Raw genomic sequence first — 24,931 nt, 5'->3', positions numbered from 1 at the left:
TAGATATTTTATTACCGATAAGGTTCTGTTGAAGATCGAAGGACTGAAGCTAGCAGACCCATAAAAAAAAATTTGGTTAAATTAAATTTTTTCACAAATCAAACCCGATTGAATTTTACCATTAAAGTGAATAAATCAAGCCAATATAAAATAGTTACCGAATTAATCGATATAAAAACGAGGTCGATTATCGAATTAACCAATTAAACCATTGATGATATTAAATAGTCAAACCATCCATCAATCGAACTACATAGTTATTTCCTCTTAAGATATATTAATATAATTTTAAAATCAAAATCAAACTAAATTAAAACAATTATTATTTTTTAAAAATAAATTTTAGAATCAATCGGTTAATTGAATCTAACCAATGTTTTGTTTACTCCTACTTGTTGAATTCATCTAATTAATATTCTTAGCTCAAAAAAAAAATTTAATCAGGTAACGTTGAATTTGAGGTGATCAATTCGGTCACACGAAAATTTCCTACCGATCACCAGGTTAAATCGAGAAGCACTCGTAATGAATAACCCAGTAGTCAGCATCCTTTAGTTAATATTCTTAACCCAAGAGATAATGATTAGATGATCTTCTATTTGTATGAATTCTAGAAAATTGCCCCATAAATAACTTTAGCACTGAATTTTTCCCCCAATTATAGTGAGTTATATTGTTCAACAATTAAATTAAAGTTCAATTCTGTTTATTCAAAATTCATTTTTTTTATTTATTTCAATTTATTAGATCTCTATTTTAAAATTCAAAAATCAATTAAACCGGATAACATTGGATATATTATATGATGTTAATTGATCTTATTAAAAAAAAAAATTGATTATCCACTTACTATCCAATAACAGCTGACTATAAAGCATAGTTAACTTGAAGTTTATCTAATTTAATTTTTTCTTAATAAAAAAATAAAAAATATAGTTAACTTAGTCTAGGGTTTAAGTGCAAATAAAATTATTCTAATAACATACATATTTTTTATATTAAAATAAAAAAAATAAAATTTTTTGAGTGTAGTGTATTTTGACTTTGCTGTATGATTGATATTAAAATTGTTCTATTTAAAAATTATTGGGCTTATTTTTTGAAATATTTGCTACTAATTTAGTTTATAGAATAGAAATCTAACAAATTCTTCAAAAGAAATTTTACAAAGTTTACAAGTATAAAATATTCTAAATAAAGTACATAATTAGCTAGTTTGCCCGAGTGGTTAAGGGGGAAGACTTAAGATCTTCTGTACATAAGTGCGCATGGGTTCGAACCCCATAGCTAGCAAAGTTTTTGTTCAAATAACTAATTGTCCTTTTATATTTGAATATTATCAATTAATAGAATTTTATTTTGTCTCATATAAATGTGATATATTCATCACTTTTAAAAGCACATTTGTTGAAAATTATTAAAAATTAAAAAGTAAATGATAAACATAACTGTAATGACAAAATTATTCATCAAAAGATTTATATTTCATCAACTTGTAGGATTATTCATTCTCTAGACAAGTATTTCTTCTTAGGCTAAAACTTTTTCCCACAATTTCTTGAAGATGATGAATATTGTCTCACAAAATGTTAAATAAATCTCTATCAAATGTGTCATTTTTAGTTAGTGAATTTGGTTGGAATTAATGTAACAGTCATTTTTGAAGGCTTAGCTTCTCCCCATCTTTGCATTAGGAATCTTGTGTGATTAATATTGTTGCTCAACTTATGGCTAAGGTCTAATTTCTTTTAGTTCTTTGTCCACTCCTAAGATGTGGTCGTTGAGTATGTAATGTTCTAAAAAGATTTTGTCTAATGATGTGATCGTTGATTCGATTAAGAAGACCCTTGTGTCTTGTCGTGATTTAGAAAATACCTATTTAATTGATTCCTGATTAAATATGAATTTAACTAAGATCAAACAATCGCCCCAAATTTAAATTTAAAATTAATTAGATAAAATTGAAAAAAGTTCAACATGTACTGTCCATACTACACACAGAACGAGTGACATGATAAACACAATTAAATTAAAAATATTTTTGAAAGAGGTTTTAAAAATATATAAATTATATAAATATTTTTATATATATATTTTTAAACATTGATATTTCATTTATGTTCGTCTATATATCGATATATGTATGCATACGTTTTTCAAAAACTATATAATTTAAAAATGATGCTCGTGGGGTCCTTTAGGTCAATGTCAAACTCTTTAGAATCCTAAGGGTATGGTGGTTTTTTTTTTTAAAAAAAAACTTACAAAAATATTAATTTATGATATTGAAAGGAAAAGCATTATTTATTCGAGTCTCCCACCCAATTAATTCATTCATACATTCTTAATAATCATGAGCAATAAATAATATTTGAAAGGGAGCAGACAATTGTAAGCTCGAGCTAGCGCTCCATCGATCACTTCGGAGCATAGATGATCAATGGGCTCGTCACCACATGCTTACCATCATCGGAAATCCAAGTCAACTTTCCCTCCACGAATTTAATATCGGAAGTGGGAGGTCCGCCGGAGCCCCATTTCACCCTCACGGTGAACGACTTCTGCTCGTTCAGCTTAGTGAACGCCAATGTCTTGGGGGTGACAGTAGCCGACACGAAAGTCTTCGATATGGTCACCTATACTGTGTACCTCGATCTCGCTGGTCCCACGTTCGTGACCGTCCGACTTACCTTGGCCGTCGCCTTGGCTTTCGGGGCCAACAGAATCGACGGGTAGTTGAGTTCTTCTTCCCTCATTCTCTTCGAGCAGTCCACGACTCCGCGCGCTATAATTCTGGCTCTTTTTTTCCCGAATTTGCCGCAGATGTAGGAGATGTAGTCGTCGTCAGTGATGTCATAAATAAGGCCAGGATCGACAGCTTTGTTAGGGTTGACGTGTCCTGCGCCCTTGGTGAAATAGAGTGCCGGTTCTAGTAACTCGTCCAACATGTTAGCATCTGCCGTAGTGAGGATCGCCGACTTGATAGCTGCCGGTGACCAAGTAGGGTGTGTGGCCTTTAAGAGCGCAGCAACGCCACTGAGGTGAGGCGTCGATATGGATGTGCCAGATTTGATAGCATACTCCGGAGCGTCACCGGAAGGAATCCAAGCCGTCAGGATGTCAAGGCCAGGGCCGGAGATGTCTGGTTTGAGGATTCCCGGCGTTGTCTTAGACGGCCCCCGGGAGGAGAAGAAAGCCACGACGGGGGAGGGGGATATGCCGAGATCCGTTGTCCCGTTAAAGATGATCGACGCTGAGTGGTTGGAAGCTGAGATCAAATACGATATAAGGTCGGAGCCATCTTGGGAGGTGAGCCATATTCCAGGGAAGTTCAGCTCTGTCATCAGAATGGTGGTCGCCTCAACTTTCGGGGAAATATAGATCAATGCCCTGGCGCCATGGGACTTGACGAATGCCGCCACATCTTTTGGAAATCTGCCATCGGCCTCGCAGACCCAGACGCTACCTCTGTGACTATCATCGGGTGGATCCATGTCGCAAGCCCTCGACTCGGTAGAGTAGTAGAGGGGAAGAGAGTTTTTAGTGAAGTTGCGGGGCTGGTCGAGAGACACTCCGAGAATCACCTTCCCGTTGGGAAGCTTCACGGAGGCCCTAAAGCTTCGGTCGATGCTGCTGGCCGCAACAGTGAGGACCCACGGTGCCTCATTGCAGAGGGTGAAGTTGTCAGGTCCATCGTTGCCTGCGCCGCAGCTAACGAAGATCCCCTTCCTGGCTGCGGCGAACGAACCGATGGCGATGAGATCTTGGTCCAGTGCCGAGCCGCCGCCAATCGAGATAGAGAAGATGTCGACGCCGTCCTTGATACCCGCTTCCAACCCCGCGAGGATGTCGCTGACATTGCAACCGTAGCTATGGCAAACCTGGTAGATGGCGAGGTGAGCCCGAGGGGCCATCCCAGCGGCCGTGCCATTGGCCAAGCCGAAGTAGCTCGCATTGCGGACGAAGTTACCTGCGACAGTGGAGGATGTGCAGGTCCCATGCCCGTACTCATCAATGGGAGGTCTCCCACCCATACCTTTGAACATCGACCTAGCGCCGATGAGCTTGTTGTTGCAACCGGTCTCGAGATCGCACCGGCCCTTCCACTTGGAGGGCGGAGGCGGGACTCCCTCGTCGTCGTAGGAAGGGTGTCCGGGCGTCACGCCGGTGTCAAGGACTCCGATGATGACACCACTCCCGAGCTTCGAGTCGTTCCACAGCCCCTTCTTCTCAACCTTGAGCCCCAGGAAATCTGGCGTGTGAGTGGTGACCAGGGGCAGCACGAAGCCCCTCTTCTTCCCCACCTCATGAAGCTCATCCTCCGTGAGCATGGCGGCGAACCCGTTGAGGACGTCGCTGTAGGAGTGCAGCAGTCGTTGATCGGCGCCAGACTCCTCGACAGTCGACGGCAGGAAAGACTCATGCCAGCTCTTGAGGCTCGCTTCCGTAAGCTGCGGCTCAATGGGCTCCTCGACTTGAATAATGTAACGGCTTGCAGAAGAAGAAGAAGAAGAATAGACAAAGAAGGGATTCGAGAATAAGGCGAGGAGAAGAAAGATCAGCCATGGCACAAGATCCATGTAGAAAATCTAAATTGTTTTATCTTCCGAGAAAGATCATCCGTACTATATATATAGATGACCGTACGCTACTAAATATGGACAACATATGTCATTCAAATACAATAGTTCGTCCGTTGTAAAATCTACTAAATATATATCGTCCGTTGTAAAATTCACTAAATATATATATGATTATTACATAAATATATATCATAATTACATTCACATTTGGTGCGTAGATTCTAAAACTCTCTTGCTGACTTGCTGCATTTGGAGAAATAAAACCACGCGTATAACATTCAAAATTAAAAGGCAGAGACCGAGTTTCTATTAAAAACGAAACCACGCGGTCGATGCCATATATATCTCACTTGGCCAGAATAAATTCACATTAACATTAAAATAAAATGAATTATTGAAGGTGGATTTAAGATATTTTAATAATTTAACGATTTAATTTTTCTATTGTTGTTGTTGTTTAAGTAAGTAGCTAGTAATTTTTGTTGGTTATTGTCCAGTTAAGGAATAAAAAATCAAGTAACATAGTAATAATAAAAAAAGACCCCCCTTAATTATTAGAATTATTTTCAAAAAGATTTAAGAAAAATATTTAAAAAATAACTACATCATATGTTTCTTGATGCATCTACCTCGCAATCCATCATCATCAAATCATATGGGTACGTTTGATTCAAGTCATCATATATAATCTTGATTATTTAATTATCAAATAATCACATAATTAAAATTATGAGAAATAAAACATAATCTAAAATTATTTGATTCAATTTCGATAATATAACAAAAAATTTCTTGTTTTCAAATTTTAATATATAATCTGATTTAATATTTTACTATATTATCCCCCGTTCCAAAAACTAACTCTACATATTATTTTTCAAACGTTTTTTATTATATATTTTTTTGTTTTTCTTTATTCTTTAGTTTACGTTTTCTTACGTTGTTTTTAGTACGTTTTTTTAGTTTACGTTTTTATTTTTTAGTTCGATTTTTTAGTCTACGTTTTTGGTTTTTTTTCTTTTTTGTTTTTTCTGAAGTTCTTGTTTTCTTACATTTTTTTTATTTTTTTTATTTTTACATTTTTTTTTATTTTTTTAGTTTACGTTTTATTATTATTATTATTATTTTAGTTTATGTTTTTTTATTTTAAAATAAATTTTTGGTTATAAAAGGTTTTAGGGGTATTACTTTTTTTTTTGAGGTTTTTTAATTCCAGATCGCATGTCGTTTTTATTGACATGTCAGATATGAATCGTTATTTGGAAATTATTAATTATCTAAATCAAATATAATTTTTATTGATAATTTTAAATGATTAATTAAGATTATTAAAAATAATCCTCAAACAAGCACATCCTATCAGTCTTGATAGACGCCTCAACGACCATTTTTTTAGTCCCGATCACCTTCTGCACAGTCTAAGTACATGACATCTCACACCGATTCCAAACCACCGGCGCAGCCTCAGTACGTACGTAGCTCTAGCGCCAAAGATTCAACACGGGCCAACTTTTTCATTATGTGACCCCTCCTACCCGAAGCATCCTTCCTCTCATTTACCCTCGTCTAATTTAATAACAGGTTTCTCTAAGGATGCGGGTCCCAAGGAGACTCAGAGGGTATGCAGTGGTGAGTCAACGGGTAAGATTATGATCGGCACACGAAAGTAAGTGACAGTTATTCAGAGAATGTACTTTTATTAGAGAGATGATTCTTCTTTTATATATCATATCTTAGAATTTATGTAATCAGGAGATGATAAAGTGTATCAGAATTTATTAGATAAGACATAATAATTATCTGAGAAATTTTTTTTACGCATAGATATTTTTCTTTTATCATTTATAACTCAAGTTGTTGTTTATGTCATTTGAAGAAATATGCTGTTATAAATGGTTGACTGATGGAGGATAAGATGGTCTCTGGAGAAGGTTCCAGAAGAATATTCTCTGACATATAGTTTGTTATTTTGACAGGCTGTTAGGATGTTGTCTGTTGAGTACATCTCGGCCGGTCCTTAAGGCCGACCATCTCTAGAACTGCTCGGTTATATTCTGTATAATCTGTTTTGTTGTGTATTATCCTGCATTTATCTTGGCTGGCTAGTAAGGTCGGCTGTCTTTATATCTGTCTCGGTATTAAGCCACTTGGTTATATTTTGTGCAACATTGAGACGGTCATTCGGAGAATAATATAGAGGCTTAGTCATGTTGGAAATCCGTTAGAGAAATAATACGATGCCTTATGCTTCCTGGAAATCTCTCTGATAACCTATGCTCTATGAAATATGCCCGAGAAGTAATATGAGGTCAAGTGTTGTAGATTTGGCCGTCCTTTTATTTGATCGGGCCTATAATGGGCTGCCCAAGGAAAGAAAACTACGTTCTAAGCAGTTTGGTCAATATGTTAAGTTGGGTTGCGTTATGCCTAGGGGTGGAATCAGGTAGGGACCTGTCCCGTAACCATCTTACCCAATACCCGTCCCGATAAAAATTGGGAATTAATTTTTCTCCTGATCTCATACCCGACAAGTGTCGGGACCCGAATGTTCGGTGATCCTGTCCGAGAGTCGAGGCGATGGATGCCGGGAGAACGTGACGCTCTTGTTGACCGAGCGTGGACTTCGAATAGGATGAACCTGTAACCACAACAACGTCAGACTGAGCCAGGGAGGAGTTCCCCGGTGATGACCCTCCGACGCTCAAGTCAGTCACCGACGATGTGGGAGCAGAGACAGAAGCGAATCGAAAGAAGCAGAGTAATAGTAGCTACAATAATCTTCGCTGTCGAGAAATTTGAAGGAATCCTAACGTCTCACTAGTCGGATAACAGTGTTGTCTCGATTCATCTCCAAATCATCCGATCGGAGTATATCATTCTTCAAGATATTGCGCCGAGCCACAAGGTTTCAATGGGACCAGGAGTGCAACCGAGCGTTCGAAGAGCTTAAGGAATACCTTAACTCATTGCCTGTACTAGCTAAGCCAATTGTTGGCAAACCACTCCGAATTTATCTGTCCTCGACCGAGCACGCGGTCGGCTCGGCGCTGGTTAGGCAGAACGACGAGGGACAACTAGTGTATTTCTTAAGTCATATATTGAAAGACACTGAATCTCGCTACACCGGTCTCGAGAAGTTGGCTTATGCATTGGTTCTCGCCGCTCGGAGGCTCCGTCCATACTTCCTTGCGCATTCCATCATCGTGATGACCAATAGTCCTATGGGGAGAGTCCTCCTCAATCCAGAAGCGTTCGGACGGCTAATCAAATGGACAACGGAGCTCAGTGAGTTCGACATCTAGTACCATCCCCGAACGGCCATCAAAGCGCAAGCCTTGGCGGATTTCATCACTGAGGTACAAAATCCTGAGCCGAAAGTCGTTTGAAAGATATATGTGGATGATTCGTCACTGATACTAAGTTGCAATGTAGTATCATGAAACCTCTTGAGAAAATTCACAAAGACTTGTGTCTTCTCCCAATCTGTTTCCATAGAGACCCCACTTTCTTTTTCTTCTCCAAACCATCTACCTCTTCAAAGTATTCAACAAATTTAACATTCTCTGTCATCCTACCAAACACTTTTTTAAACTTGTATGCAACAAAAAGCATTGTATAGGTGGAATTTCATCTCGTAGATACATCCATTGAACGATTGACATTTTATCCATCTTTAATAGGATAGCACAATCCCTAAATTGGTCCAACCGGTCCCCAGAAGACTGCATATATTTCACACAGTTTCTAATGGACTCAACTGACTCATTAAGAAACTTCAACCCACTATTGACAATTAAATTTATAATATGACAACAACATCTCAAATGCAAGTATTTACCATCAAATAATAGAGTGCCCATTTCCTTTAGCCTCTTTCCCATATACTCCATCGTTTTATCGTTCGTGCTAGCATTATCAATTGTGATAGTGAAAATTTTATCGATCCCCCAATCGCTCAAGCATGTTTCTAAAACTTTGCCAATGTCATCTCCTTTGTGAGAGGTAATCTTGGTGAAATTTATTATTCGCTTATGCAACTTCCGATCATTGTCCAAGAAATGAGCTGTGATTACTGATCCTGTCCGAGAGTCGAGGCGATGGATGCTGGGGGATGTGGCGCTCCTGTTGATTGTTGGTGGACTCACAGTCAGAGAGACCTACAATCACAACAACGTCAGTGCCGAGCCAGGGAGGGGTTCCCCGGCGATGACCCTCCGATGCTCAAGTCAGTCGCTGACGATGTAGAAGCGAGGAAACAAAGTAGCAAAGTAACAATAGCTACAGTAAAGATTATGCATACCTCCGTCGAACTTGGAGCCCTTTATATAGGGTTTCGGGGAAACGTGTGCACGCTCCTTGAGGCATGCATACTTCTCAAAGTTTCCCCTGAAAAGACATGTCAGGAAAGCGTCTCTGACACCATACCTCAATGACCTGAGTATATCCCTGACACGACAGTGGAAGCTTTCGCCGTGCGATCCTTTGCCTGTCCATGCCGCCAACCATGCCGTCTGTCGGTGGCGCAAGTTCCCACAAGGATATCGGCTGATCCTCCTTTTGTCTGTTAATGGGTCGAGCGGGATGGCCGCTCCGCTAGTCCTTAGCCATTCGGGTGGTCTAGCCCTTTGGCCGAGCGGAGTGGCCGCTCGGCCAACCTTCCACTGTCAGAGCTCCGTTGTCATGCTGCGATCCTTTTTCACCAGTTCCAAGGTTCGATGTAAGTTCGAGCGAGTTGGCCACTTGACGTATGTCTGTTTTGAGCGTCGGAAGCTCGGTGCCTAGCTGAGCTGTGCTGATATCTGATCGATACTTCTTTGTCCCGGTCGGGCGAGTGAGTTGTCCGATCGGCCAGCGACACAGGCACGTTGACCACCTAGACTTTGACTTCCACCGTGGCCATGACCCTCTGAGGGGTGGACCCTTACCAGTAGATTACATGCCTCTCCCTCAAGTCTAGTCGAAGGAGGCTACAAGTCCGTCTGACTGGACAAAAAGAAGTATAGAGATCGGTTGGTTGATCAACCATCATATTGGTAGAACTCCCAAGTGGTTCATCAAAGAGTGCCAGTCGGCCCTGAGACCGACCCCTGTAGCCGATCGACACTCCAAGCATTTGCACTTGGGCTTTCTCCTCCAATGCCCTCGTACGCATGTGGTCAATGCTGACATCACCATAATCTTTTCGGATTTCGTGCAGATCACCCCGTTAAAGTCAAGCATGCACCCATTAAATGTGCACCAATGGGGGAATGCCACGTGTCGTTGCTGCCTGCCCGAGGCGACAAGCTCTGATGTGATGCTTGGTGATTTGAATTCTACGACTGGATCTATGTCTTGGATTTCATGCCCTAGATCTGACGACTTTGCTCGGTCGAGCCAAGGGCTTATAATGTCGCAACGCTGCCCTCTCCTTTAACTCTGCGTTCTGCGATCAGTGTTCCAATGATCCTTGTGTGATCTGTTGCTCCGACAATTCCTGTGCAATCAGTTGCTCCGGCGACTTCCCACCTTCTCCTGCTGTAACATTTACTACTCTCTGTAAGCTCTCTTCGATCTTCTTGTAGTTCTCTCGGATCTTCGTATCTTTCTCGTGTCCATCACGTTTTCTGTCCATCTTTGCTTCTATCGAAATCCTGTTCTTGTCTTCCGACCATGGCTAGCTCTTCTCGGTCGTCTGACCCCACTTCTGGTCTCTGGTACAGTACAATGGAGATCAGATTTGACGTGGGCGACGTCGAGAGTCTTAGAAATGTCTTTAAGATCCCTTCCGACCATGACATAATCCCGGCCTCCTCGTCTAATCGGCCTAATAACCCGCCGATAGACACTATTTATCTTTTCCGAGACCAATTTGTGGCCAGTCTCCGATTCCCGATCCACCCTTTCATCATCGAAGTTTGTAACTATTTCCGCGTTCCCCTTTCGTAACTCGTACCAAACTCTTTCCGTTTGTTGTGCGACGTCGTAGTTTTGTTTCGGCTACACGACATTCCCTTGACCCCTCAAGCCTTCCATTACTTTTACTACCCCAAGCAATCAGAACTAGGAACCTTCCTCTTTCAATCTCAAGTTGACCTAGTGTTTTTCGATAAAATACCCACCTCCAACAAACACTGGAAGGAGTACTTCTTCTTCCTACGCCTCCCCGAGCGACCCTGCTACCGAACGCGCTGGCAGGTCGGTTTCACCCCCCCGGCATGATCTGAAAAAGTACAAGGGCCGGCCGGACTACCTTCACGCAGCGACAATGCTAGCCGGCCAGAAGTTTGACATCCATAAGCTGCTGTTGGAGGGTGTCATGTATATCTTCGGCCTGAGTCCGATCCGATCCCGACTCTCGCGCGGCTTAGGTAAGAAACTTCTTGGTTCTCTCCTTTGAGTCTAACTGATTTCCTCTTTTCCTTTTGCAGCCCAAATCATGATGCGAGCACGGGTGGCCGCCTACAGCAAGCTGAAGGATGCCGAGGTCGAGGCGGTAGTTGCGAAGGAGTTGGCGAGCCTCGGCTTAGCATCGGTCGACTCCCAGGAGGGCACGACTGCTGGGAGCGGGGAGACGCCCGTTGTGGGTGAGGGAATTGTCGACCAGACGACCAACATTGAAGTGGTTGGTGATCAACTCCCAACCCTCAAAGCATAGCCTATCAATCGAACTGGAGGCTCCGAGTCTTCCGATGGAGTGCCCCTCCTTAGGCGCAAGAGGCGCCGTACGGATAATCCATCCCGCTCCGCCACCTAGGCCGTGGGGTCGCCGAACTGGTCATCACCTCTTCTCCTGCAACCCTTCTGGCGATGACGGAGGCTACTTCATCTAACCGGACCCCATCATTGTCCGAGCTGCCCCCAGAAGCCCTTGCTGCCCAGCTTGGAGACGAACACTACATTTACGAGCTAGCTCGGGAATTGAACTTCCCGTATGTGGCCGGCCTCCAGCAGCTTATCTATTTCTGCCCGGATGATCAGATTTTGCTCGGCGCTGAAGTCTCTCTTCCTTTGTTTTACTGGCCGAGCGTCCGGTCGGACATGAAGTTCGTGTTGCTCAACGTTCAAGGAAATTCCAGGGAGTTCGTGCATCGACCATGCGAATACGTCGTGGTTTTGCTAGAGACAGGCGATCAGCTCCGCCTTCTGTTCAGCTTCTAGATCGAACGCTATGAAAGTTGTTACTTTCGCTCGGTGAGGATGAATTTTCACTTCCTCTCTCTCCTCATAAACTAGAGTAGGTGGTTTTTCAGTGACGACGCTTACCTCTAGCCTGGGAGCCTTCCGAGTGGATCTGGCCTTGGTCTTGACCATCTCAACATAGCAGTGCCGAATGGCTGGCTAATCACCTCTGACTTCTCCCACTTGGTCATTTATTGGGAACTTGATCTTCTAGCAGTAGGTTGAAACTACTGCTCAGAACTCATTGAGGGTCGGTCGGCCCAAGATAATGTTGTAGGCCGATGGGGTGTCTACCACAATGAAGTTGGTAGTTCTGGTCCTCCTGAGTGACTCATCTCCGAGTGATATAGCCAACTTGGTTTGGCCGATCAACTGTACCTCGTTGCCAGTGAACCCATATAGTGGAGTCATCATTGGTAGTAGCTCGCCTTGGTCAATTTAGACATGATCGAAAGTTTTCTTGAAGATTATATTCACTGAGCTCCCTATGCAATGAAAACTCGATGGATAGTGTAGTTAGCGATTATCGCTCGGATGATGAGAGTGTCATCGTGAAGGACTTCCACTCCCTCGAGATCATGGGGCCCGGAGCTAATCTCAGACCCACTTGCCTTTTCTCGGCTGCAACCTATCGCATGTATCTTCAGTCGGCGAGCATATGACTTCCTGACTCGGTTGAAGTCACCGCTGGTCGCCCCACCAGCGATGAAGCTTATTTCCCCCCCCCCCCCGAGTGGCATTACTTCTATTTTCCTCCTCCCGAGCGGATGACATGTTTCGCTCGTGCGCGGCTCAGGAAGGATCAAAACTTCCCCTATACTGATGATGCTGTTGTCGCTCGGGTGATCTTCTTGCATCTTCCAGCCGTCCGGCAGATTGATGCCAATGTCGCCGTTCGGGAGAAGGAGATTGTCGACAATAGCCCCTTGGGGCCGGTCTGGCAATTGGTGTCAGACCACGACAATCACGTGTGTTGTGCAATGCCGACTGGTGGAAGGAACATAACATAGGTGTCCATACCTTGCCCTTTGGTGCCTTCGGCCGATCGGAAGTCACATGCTACACGGCCTGTGTCCTCGTTTCTTGGTGCGGTCGACCTTCAGCTCTCGGCCCCCTTGGCGGTTAGTGGTTGTTAGGCAGTCACCGTTCAGTCGGCACCACGGGTTCGGCTGACACCTCCTTCCTTCTTGCGGCCTGAGCCTCCTCCACATTTATATACTCATTAGCCTTCTTGAGCATGTGGTCGTAGTACCAGGGCAGCTTCCTTATGAGCGACCAGAAGAAGTTGTTAGGACCATTGTGCCCGCTAGAGGGGGGGTGAATAGTGGTTCATCGCGCTTCCGTCTGTTTGCTTCGTCTTAATGATGATATACAGCGGAAATAATGTACAAGACTCACACTACAACACAACACTCACACAAGAAAGAGAAATACAAATACAAATGAATATACTCTCTTCTTGCTTACTTGTGCTTGTTATTGCCTCTTGAACCTTGAGAGAACACTCTCAAGAGACTTCAAGAACTGGCGGTGAAGATCGAAGAAAGTCGCTGAAGATCGTAGCAAAATCGCAGGAAGAAAGCTCACAAAGAACTGCGGAGAAAACGCTCCGCCAAGGCTTTAAACAGTGCTCCCAATCGATCCAATCCATCCCCAATCCATTTCCACATCAGCACCGCTCCATCGTAGCCGTCCATCGCTCGTTTCCTGCCCAACAGTCACTTCCCAATCGATTGACCGATCGATTGGGACTGCCTGAATCGATCGCCCGATCGATTCAGAGCCTTTCTATGCTCTCGCGATCGCGCAAGAGCTTCTGCTGCCCAATCGATCGACCGATTGATTGGGAACGCTTCTGTACTCGCGATTTCACATCCCAATCAATCGACCGATCGATTGGGCCTTCCCATAATTACAGCACACTCCAATCGATCGACTGATCGATTGGACCCTGGTTCAATCGATCGCCCGATTGATTGACCAGCCTGGACTTGACTCAAACTCAAGTCCAAAATCTCCAACCCAACTCCTGGTCAACCATGACCTATTGGGTCTCCGTGCCTAGCATTTGGTTATACCCGACCAACCTCGAACTAGCCTTTTAACCTCCTCCATCAGCCTTGCATCTCTCGGATATCTCTCATCCTTCACGCCTTGTCTTCAAGAGTTTTCTTCGGCCTCATCCTAGTTATCGAGTTCTCCTTGCCAAGTCACACTAAGACTTATCTTGCCAAGACCACATGCTTGGACTTACAATCTTTGCCAAGATCACACTTGGACTTTCCGTTACCTGGTTCCTCATTATGACTTCCCAATTGCCTGGCTCCTCAACAGGACTTCCTCTTTTGCCAAGATCACACTTGGACTTCCAGTTGTCTGACTCCTCACTAGGACTTTCTCCTTTGCCAAGATCACACTTGGACTTTTCAATTTACCTAACCTCCAGTTAGGACTTCCACCACTACCTAAACTCCAGTTAGGACTTCCAATTTGCCTAACCTCCAGTTAGGAGTTTCACCACTGCCTAAACTCCAGTTAGGATTTCCATACGCCTAACCTCCAGTTAAGTCTTCCATACGCCTAACCTCCAGTTAGGACTTTCCATACGCCTAACCTTCAGTTAGGACTTTCCCAGTCAATTCTCCTGTCAACCTTGACCTACTTGACTTATATTCTCATCAACCTAGTCAACCCTTTGACCATCTCCATAACCGGATGATTACTCCAACAATCTCCCTATATTGTCCAACATCAAAACTCAAATCCTGACTCAAGCTTGACTCAACTCAAGCTTAGTCAACTTGTCAAACTTGACCAAGGGAAATTGCCCCAACAATCTCCCTTTTTTTGATATTTGACAATACCTCTAAGTTAGACTAAATCCCATAGCCTTAACCTCTTCTTTATACCAAGGCTAAATCCCATAGTCTTAATCTCTTCTTTATACCAAGGCTAAATCCCATAGCCTTAACCTCTTCTTTATCACAAGACTAAATCTCATAGCCTTAACCTTTTCATGACAAGGCATGAATGAAGGTTTCCTTCATTCTCTCCCTTTTCTAGAGGGCAAACTCCCCCTTCTTGGGATGAAGACCTAACTTAACCTTTCATTCTCCCCCTTTGTCACACATCAAAAACTGAAAACAAACTCCCCCTTCGAGAGTGTCAACTCCAATTGAAAAGGTAGTTAACCCAACCTTGGTAAAGTTGACACTTGAGAGCATTTTCAAGGTTATTGTTAATCTTTGAAAATGAAAAGGATTATTGGGTTACTCTTTGAAAAAGTGATATATGTGCTAAAATTTAAAGAGTTAAACTTAATCTAAATTGGCATATTTAAGAAAAGTATAAGAAAAATTGAGTTGGAATTTTGATACTTTCTTAAGAAATTAAGAGAAAACTCATGCTTTAATCAAATGTGATTAAGCCTTGAATAGCAAAAAGGTGCCAAGTTTTGAGGATTTGAAATTAGGTTAAATTGGCACACTTGGGAAGCAAAAGAAATGTCAAATTGGGAACTTGGCATTTTCCTATGGAATTAAGGGAAATGTAAACCTTAATCCAAATTGTCACTCTTGGAAAGAGTAGCATGTGCCAAATCTTAAGAATTGTGTTTGAATTAAATTGGCACAATTTGGAGAGTCATATGAACTACCAAGTTGGGATTGTGGTATGTTCTTAGGGAGTCAAGGGAAAATCCGGGCTCAAAATATAAGATAATTACTCTTTGGAAGAGTAAGTTGTGCTAAACCTTGAGGAATCACATCAAAGGTAAGTTGGTATACTTGTAGAAAGGATAAGAAATGTCTAGTTGAGATATTAGTATGTTCTTAAGGGATTAAGAGCAAAATTAAGTCTCAATCTAAATGTTTGATCCTTAAAGAGAGTAATATGTGTCAAACAAATATTTGAGGATTGAATTCTTAATTTCAATTGGCACAAATAGAAAGGGGTAAAAGAAATGTCAAGTTGGGTTTTGACATTCTTTCAAGAGATAAGTAATCTATGCTTAATTTTAAAGGGTTAGCTAAGGTTTAAGGACACTTAGATAGATTATCTAGGTATATTTTATTTATACTAAAATGTCATGATTGATTGCCTATTATATGTCATGACATCATATGTTGCATTCATTTTTATTATAAAAAACATAAAAATATCATGTCATGTCATACATACATCATGTAGCTATAGCATGCTTTTCTTTTGAAAAAAAATTCTTATTTTGATGTATGTCATGTAACTGTTGGTCCCTTTGGAGGCCGACAAGAGGGGAGGGGTGAATTGCCCTACAAAATAAAATTCGAACCTTTCTCGGATTTCAACTATATCATAAACACTTGTAATAAAAAGTAGAGATTAATTAAAACAGAAAATAGACACAGAGGAATTACTTGGTTTGCAATCAGAGGATTGCTAATCCAAGGAAAGTAAGCGCACTATGATCTCCTCTGGGCGGAGAAGCCTCTTTACAACGTTGACAGCACAAATGAAAAGAATACAACTGAAAGAACAGAAAGAATTGATTACAAGTGAGTTCAATTGAATGTGCAGACCAGTACTATATTTATAGTACTGGTCCGGGCGCCTGGAAGGAGTTCCGGGCGCCCTGGAGGGGATAAAATTCTATCCCCAACGATCAGATCGCGTTTGACGCGATCCTGGTCAAAAGTCAGCTCCGGGCGCCCGGACCCTCAATAGTGCCCGGGGCGCCCGGACCCCTTAAGTCAACTTTGTTGACTTTTTGTGGTCCGATTCTACTACTCCGGTTTAGCTCGTTTCGGTCCGGGTCTGTTCGCTCCGGCTCCGTTAGCTTGGGTGATCTCGGCCTTCCGGAATAGGGCTCACCCGAACCCATGTTCCGGCCTTCTCCTCGAGCAGCCTTCCTTCCCGGTTTCTCGTCCCTCGAGCGCCGCGCACGCTCTTCTCGTCCACCGGTGTACTCTTCCGCGGACACCTCGTCCCTCGGACGCACCGAGCCCGTCGGCTCTCTCCCGTGCCGTCCTTCTCGCTAGCCGCGTCTTCCGCTCGACTTCCTGTGTTCCTAAGCTCCTGCACACTTAGACACAAGGGTTAAACAAACGCAGGATCTAACTTAGCTTGTTTGATCACATCAAAACACCTTGGGGTTCCAACAATCTCCCCCTTTTTGATGTGAGCAACCCAAGTTAAGTTAGGGTAACCATATGCAATAAAAACAATTTATATTAAAGTAAGTCCAAATATTTTTCAATTGAAAAATTATAGTACCTCCTCTTAGACTTAACATACTTCTCCCCCTTTGATCACATAAAAATTGGGGTTATAAACAAGTCTAAGGTAAATTCAAACAAGAACTTTTAAGTGTAAAATATTTAGTAAAGCCACTCTTCAGAATTTTTCGTTTTAAAAAAATATTTTTCAGATAAGAACAGTCATAAGTGTTAAAACAAATTTAAGTTTAAAACTTATCTCAGCATTCTCAAAAAAAAAAATTCTAAGTGAATATTCATAAGAAACAATTCTAAGTCAATTTTTTTTTTAAAAAAAAAATGATAAGGCAATTTTTTTTTAAAAAAAATCTAAGTTAACCTAAAAAAAATTCTAAGTCAATTTTCTTGAAAATTTCTAAGATAATAAAAAATTTCTAAGCTAAGTTAGAAAGTTTTTAAATATTTTCTAATACAAATTGAATAACTCTTTTAAAGCATTAAGTAATTTAAATTAATGCTTTTTCAGTTAGTCAATTAAACTTTTCATTTCGATAGTTGGCTTCCAGGTCGTGGCGAGGCACTAGGCCTTCTTGGTTATTGGAGCAACAACCACTTCCTTAGACAAAGCCTCATAAAGAAATTAGTTGTTTAATTTCCTTGCTGAAAATGCTAAGTCTGACTTTAATTTTAAGTTAAACAGGTTTTTGGAATCCAGTAAAGGTTCCTACCTACAGGATTAACCAAGTATTTCCTAGGTATATAGATTTTTGATATATTTCTAATTTGACTTTGATGAAATCTATAATACCAATTTAAATTTCTAAAAGTAGGAATATTTGAACCTTTAGATTTTTTCAATCTTTCTATTTCTTCTTTTAGTTTTTCATTTTCAATTTTCAATTTTTCAAAATCCTCTATAAGACAAGATTTTGCCAAAATTCTCTTTGTTTCTAAAATTTCATTTTCTAATTTGGCATTTTTATTTTCTAATTTATACATGGATTTAGTCATAGCTTTTATACCAGAGTAAAGCTGATCAGGGGGTAAGAGGCATACCTCACTTACCATGTCGGACTTGAAGCATGAATCTCCCCCTGCTTCACTGCTTTCATCCGAGGTCGCTCCCCCTTCATCGATGCTAGGTTCTGATATACTTTGTCTATCGTAGCTTGCCATTAGTGCTATTCCGGCATATTCTTGAGCTTCTGATTCGGATGAAGAAGTGTCGTCCCAAGTTGCTTTTAGGTTGTGTTTCTTGGGAGACTTCCTTTTAGCCTTTTTGAGTTCTGGGCAGTCTTCTCTTAGGTGTCCCTCCTTCTGACACTGGTAGCACCGCACCTTTCTTCCACCTTTTTGATTCCTTTTATTCTGCATTTTAAATTTATTAGATCTAAAAAACTTTTTAAAATTTCTTACCATGTATGCTTCTTGATCATCTTCGGAGTTTGACTCGAGTTCATCCTTCTGGGTTGCGTTTAGCGCCATAGTCTGGGTTGTATCCTTTGTCGTTCCTGCATACCTGGTTTCATGCAATTCAAGAGTAGAAAACAACTCTTCTAAAGTGCTTACCTCCAGGTCTTTTGAGATGTAGTAGGCGTCGACGATTGATGTCCATTCCGAAGTTCTTGGAAACGCGTTGAGCGCGTAGCGTATAGTGTCCCGGTTTGTTACCGTTTCACCGAGGTTCTCGAGACCAGTAACTAGTTCTTTTACCTTTGCGTGTAAACCAGCTACTTTCTCATCTTTCTCCAGACGGATGTTCATCAGTTTGTTGCGGAGGATGTCCCTTCTAGCGAGCTTTGCTTTAGACGTTCCTTCATGGAGTTCCAAGAACTTCTCCCAAAGTTCTTTAGCAGATAAGTAGTTTCCGATGCGGTTGACCTCTTGAGGCGGTAACATGCTCAGCAGGTGATGTTCCGCACGGCTGTTTGCTACCGACTCATTCTGCTCCTTCTTTGTCCAATCGCTCTCTTCTTTTTCTTTTCCATCTTTATCTATTGGAGCTACAAAACCATATTTCATAATAAACCGAATTTCAAAATCTATTTTTAGGAATACCTCCATACGACGCTTCCAGTCTGCGAAGTTCCCCTCGAATTTTGGTGGAACAATGCTTGGTCCGGCCATCTTTGTTGCTTCGATCGGCGGTTAGTCCTCCTGAAGCGCGCCTTGCTCTGATACCACTTGTTGGTCCATTTGGAGGACGACAAGAGGGGAGGGGTGAATTTCCCTACAAAATAAAATTCGAACCTTTCTCGGATTTCAACTATATCATAAACACTTGTAATAAAAAGTAGAGATTAATTAAAACAAAAAATAGACACAGAGGAATTACTTGGTTTGCAATCAGAGGATTGCTAATCCAAGGAAAGTAAGCGCACTATGATCTCCTCTGGGCGGAGAAGCCTCTTTACAACGTTGACAGCACAAATGAAAAGAATACAACTGAAAGCACAGAAAGAATTGATTACAAGTGAGTTCAACTGAATGTGCAGACCAGTACTATATTTATAGTATTGGTCCGGGCGCCTGGAAGGAGTTCCGGGCGCCCTGGAGGGGATAAAATTCTATCCCCAACGATCAGATCGCGTTTGACGCGATCCCGGTCAAAAGTCAGCTCCGGGCGCTCGGACCCTCAATAGTGCCCGGGGCGCCGGGAATGATTCCGGGCGCCCGGACCCCTTAAGTCAACTTTGTTGACTTTTTGTGGTCCGATTCTACTACTCCGGTTTAGCTCGTTTCGGTCCGAGTTTGTTCGCTCCGGCTCCGTTAGCTTGGGTGATCTCGGCCTTCCGGAATAGGGCTCACCCGAACCCATGTTCCGGCCTTCTCCTCGAGCAGCCTTCCTTCCCGGTTTCTCGTCCCTCGAGCGCCGCGCACGCTCTTCTCGTCCACCGGTGTACTCTTCCGCGGACACCTCGTCCCTCGGAGCACCGAGCCCGTCGGCTCTCTCCCGTGCCGTCCTTCTCGCTAGCCGCGTCTTCCGCTCGACTTCCTGTGTTCCTAAGCTCCTACACACTTAGACACAAGGGTTAAACAAACGCAGGACCTAACTTAGCTTGTTTGATCACATCAAAACACCTTGGGGTTCCAACAGTAACATCATGCATTATGTTAATTTCCTTATAATTAAGGACAAAAGACATTTATTAAGAATGGTAAATATCCCAAGAAGTGGGATTATACCAAATAACATCCTAGGTGGATGATCATAAATCTCTTAATGCCTAGATAAATATGCATGATCCCTTAGTTTAGGGCAAAAACAAATATACATCTCACAAAGGATCATAAGGTGACTTGTATGTGTTTTAGTACACATTAGATACAAATGAGATGTTAGGATGATGAACAAAACTCAAGATGTTGATTTAGTGCACCTTGTTGAGTTTTAGGTTCATCAAAAATTATGTGTCTTCTAATCATTAGGAAAGCTGATGTACAAGTCATGTGCATTGAGCCCAAAGAACATGGTTAAATATTGGTTTTGAAAATGATTTTAAAATGCTTTTGGAAAACCTTGGTGAAAACTATCTTTTGATAGTGATCATCATTGAATAGTTAGACACAAACTTGAAAAGAACACTAAAATTTTTACAAGTTTTCAAATTTGTGTCAATCTTTGAAAATAAGAAGTATTTTCATAAAAAACTATTTTTCCTTGATAAAGTATACCCTAAATAATGTCTACATGAATTTTCATGATTTTTAGAATTTTGTAGAATTTTTGGGGGATTTCTGAATTTCGCTGAAATTGAATTTCAGAGATATCAGAAACCCAATCGATCATCCGATCGATTGGGATAGTTTCGATCGATCAGCCGATCGATTGGGAAATTCATTCACGCGAACAAAAGTCCAGTGAATCGATCAGTCGATCGATTGATCCAAGCTGGATTGATCAGTCGATCGATTCAGAGGGAATTTCTGCGAGCAGTAGCTTGCGGAATCGATCAATGGATCAATTGAAGTGATTTCAATCGATTGAGTCCCAACTTCAATTGATTGGGAAGTCTGATTATGGCTGGAAAAGCCTGATTTCTGCACTTCAAGTCACTTCGAGTCCCAATAACCATTCCAAACCCCTTGGAATACATTTGTATACATTTAGAAGGAGTTTTTCATGATGAAAATAAGTATGGATTGGTTAAGAGAAACCAAAGTGAAGTTTAGGATACAGTTTAGTTTCAATTCTAAATTTTGGAACCTTAAAACTTCAAGTTTTGGTTTTCAAGGGTCATTAACCATTCCTAACCCTTTGAAATATATTTTTATACACTTAGGGGGAGTTTTCATGATGAAAATAGGCATGGATTGGTTAAGGTAGACTTAGGTGAAGTTTAGAGTGAGGTTTAGCTTCTTTATTGAATTTTGAACCTCAAAACTTCGAGTTTTGGTTTTCCTAATTATTTAGGAATCCCAAGTCATTGTTGGTGCAATGATAGAAGTTTGACTATGTTTTTAGGGGGAGTTACTCTTTGAAAACATAAAAATCTTTTCAAAGACCTTGAAAGGGGGTTAAACCTTCGTGATGAATTAATACTCAGGGTCGAGTATTGGGGAGCAATGGAAGATTGGTTATCTTCATTGCTAGGATGATAAATGCTCTCGGATGAGCATTGTGGAGTATATTACTGCTCAAGGGGGAGCATTGGGTTAATGAAGGGGATAGAACCTTCATTGGTAAAGTGAAAAATGCTCTTGGATGAGCATTGAGAAGAAGATTACTGCTCAAGGGGGAGCATTGTTAGAGTGTATACTAAAAGCCTAGCTTTTGTATAAACATTTATTTAGAAATAAAAAATCACAATAGTCAAATATCTACATTTATTTGTTAAATGTAATTTGTTCAATTAATTTATATAGTAGACAACATGGTGTGTGGTGTTACACACAGAAGATCATGTTGTTGGTTCTTTATAAAGTATAAACAGTTGCTCGTGATTAAGATGGAAAGGAACAAACCGTTGAAGTAGTTGTAATGTAATTAAGTATTAGTTTATCTTAACTAATAAATTACACTGATACACTCCAAGTGTATTGAGTAGGACCATTTTAGGTAAGTTCTTTTTGTACTGACTTTATAAAAGAACTAGACCTTAGTTATTATGGAAGTGTGTGCTCTTAATCCTAATATGATAACAAACACATATATTTACGAGAAATACAAATACAAATGAATACAGTCTCTTCTTGCTTACTTGTGCTTGTTGTTGCCTCTTGAACCTTGAGAGAACACTCTCAAGAGCCTTCAAGAACTAGCAATGAAGATCGGAGAAAGTCGCTGAAGATCGCAGCAAAATCGCAGGAAGAAAGCTCGCAAAGAACTGCGGAGAAAATGCTCCGCCAAGGCTTTAAACAGTGCTCCCAATCGATCCAATCCATCTCCTCCTCCCCTCCATCCCCCGACTCGACGCTTTCCGCCTCGACGTCAGGCTCCCTTCCAGCGGCGTCGACGTCCACCAAGAGCTCACCTTCCCTCGTGCTCTAATCCGCCAATGCCACGTCGTCTTCCGGGACGAAGACGACGCCGCCTTTTGGCCCTATTTACCCAAACCCCTCGAGCAGCTACTCGTCGACGATCTCTCCAAGGCGGGCGTGCAAGACCTCATTCTCAAAACCTCCGCAGGCAAGGCATGGTTGGATTTTGATTCTGGCGGCAGGGATTGCAGCTTGTTCGACATCAAGTCGCTGAGGAGCCTCTCCTTTGACAGAATCCGAGTGTCGCAATACTTCGATCGCCGCCCCCTCTCGCCCTTGGGCTGCGCCCTCCTCACCTCCCTCAAAGTGGAAGTTTGCATCCTTTGCCATGATTTCCCGCTTAACCTCTTCGCCTCTTGCCCCTTCCTCGAAACTCTGCAACTCCTCTGGTTCAGTTGGCTCAAGCATAGCATGGACAGAATAAGCATCCACTCCGCCTCCATCAAGAATATAGTCCTTCTCAAGTCGCTCGCCAGCGTCGACGCCATCGACATCCACTGCCCAAAGCTCGAGTCGCTCATCGTGGAGGTCATCAACGAACTGCGCATTGAAGCGCCCAAGGTCCGGAACGCATCATTCCTTCTTGCTCTCCATCCGCCTGCAGATCCTCCATTTGCGTTGATGAATTTTCTCGTAAATGCTTTTCCAAACCAAAACGCTTGGCTCATGCTGAATTCTAGCAAAACCCCAAACGTGAGAGAAGATCCATAAAGCCTACCTTCTTAATTTTCATGCATACTCTTTGCTCTATGTATAACAAAATTTGCTTCGATTGACAAGTATTAGTAGAGGAATCAAAAATGAGAACGCCGTGATCTTCAACCTCGATTTCAATCTGCAAAATCGATCGTCAACTATGATATTAACCCAGTTCCTCAGGAAGTGCAATGACTCTAATACCAGATTTAATATACTGGCAGATTCTACGCATATAGAGAGCACCAATGAAGATGATTGCTTGCTCCATGGCTTTACAGAAGTAGAACTAATTGATTTACAAATGAGAATACCCAAAAGGACATTTGAAGGGTTTCTCTTGCATCAGAAGGAGATGACAGAGGAATTAAAGGAAATGGGATTGCAAGTGCTGAGAAGTCGCACCAGTACGGATCAATTCAAGGATATATTAGCATGTGAGGAGTCTCTGTTTCAACTATCTTCTGGCATTGCAAATTGCATTGAAATGAAATTTTAGTGATTGTTTTTTCTCTTCATTCAGTATAACTAACTTGTAATTTACACGAATGTGTGCGCTCTTTGTTAAATAATCTAACTAGTAAATTCTTCAAATGTTGGTCTTGAGTCATATTTTTAATTCCATTAAGTTATAAATTTTAATGTAAATGTTATTATTGATTTTGTTGGCAAGTTGCTGAGTTGATGAGTTAATAATTAGCGGTGATAGTGGTTAAAGAAAATTATCAGATTTTAATTAGTTGTGGCAATTAATGATTAAAAAAATTATTCATGTTGAATGTATTTAAAGTAGTAGATATGTAACCCCTAAGGCTGGTTGTGGTGGTAAGAGGCAATGATAGGGATGAATGCAGGAATAAGAGATAGAATGAGCTGATCTCGAATTGCTGAGTTTGCCAAGGACGTAATAGAAGAGGTGAGGTATGAGTTCACTTAGTGTGATCACATTACAATCTTTTCTATATTTTACCAAATTTTAAATTTTTATTAAATAAATTTTTATTATTTATAAAATTATTAAGTTAATTTACCGATAATAATATTTAATTCGTAGACATTGAAAATTTGGAGGTCATATTGGAAGGTCTTGTCGCTGACGTCGGTATTAGAGAGTGTGCTGCCAACGGTGAGATAGAGGTAGTTGGTCCACAAGCGCAGTGCTAGCCCATGTTCGAGCGTCTCACGCAAGACCTCAATTCACAGTTGCTTGCTTTTGGTGTCAACGTAAGCATATGTCGATGTGGAGGACACGTTGATCCAATCATGGCAGCCACGACCGAGTGCAGACATGTTGACGACTACGCCTCCGGAGGCGAGAGCCTGGCCACAAGCGGTGACCACGAAAGGGCATGTGGACGAGTAAGCGAGGCGAAGGAGGATGGTGATACATGAGAAAACAAAGCCACATATGCTTCTTATAATTTCCCCCCTTGACTTGGTGTTTATTTGCCTGGTTGGGAAATCCATCGATCAGTCTTGCTTTATTTTTTTTTACTCCGTGACTTTGTAGTAGGCATGGAGCCACTCATGATAGGTATATATTCCAAAATATCCCCTGAATCCCTGGGCAGGATGTGGTGCATTTCTTAAGTAATTAGGGTTCAATTCTCAGATATATCTATAGCGATTGAACTAATGGTGAAGCTAGGCCGCCATGCCAGAAGTCATCGTGCTTTCTGGATTTATTTGATAAGCGGAATGTGGTTTAAAAATAATAGATATGTAATTAAGTGAATATTATTACAATTAATAGTCAATATTGAAGAGTTAGTGGGTTATATACTAGCTAGTTTACAAATTGGTCATTTGTTTATCAAG

The 24,931-nt window shown here is 41.5% G+C and overlaps 1 protein-coding gene and 1 non-coding gene across 2 annotated transcripts; one reads left to right on the top strand and one right to left on the bottom strand.

Moving 5' to 3' along the window:
- The first annotated feature begins 1,210 nt into the window (after nt 1-1,210).
- TRNAL-UAA lies at nt 1,211-1,293 on the top strand. Its single transcript has one exon. It is a non-coding gene; the product is annotated as a tRNA-Leu (tRNA).
- A 1,124-nt stretch (nt 1,294-2,417) lies between these two features.
- On the bottom strand, nt 2,418-4,580 carry LOC122004773 (subtilisin-like protease 4). Its single transcript, XM_042559608.1, has 2 exons — nt 2,691-4,580; nt 2,418-2,621 (listed from the first exon to the last, which is right to left on the bottom strand). The coding sequence occupies exons 1-2, from the start codon at nt 4,578-4,580 to the stop codon at nt 2,418-2,420; spliced, it is 2,094 nt and encodes a 697-aa protein (XP_042415542.1).
- Between the last annotated feature and the right edge of the window lie 20,351 nt (nt 4,581-24,931).

This window comes from Zingiber officinale, chromosome 7B, assembly GCF_018446385.1.
Source record: "Zingiber officinale cultivar Zhangliang chromosome 7B, Zo_v1.1, whole genome shotgun sequence".
In the NCBI taxonomy this organism is placed as follows: domain Eukaryota; kingdom Viridiplantae; phylum Streptophyta; class Magnoliopsida; order Zingiberales; family Zingiberaceae; genus Zingiber; species Zingiber officinale.
This window is presented reverse-complemented; position numbering and strand designations above follow the sequence as displayed.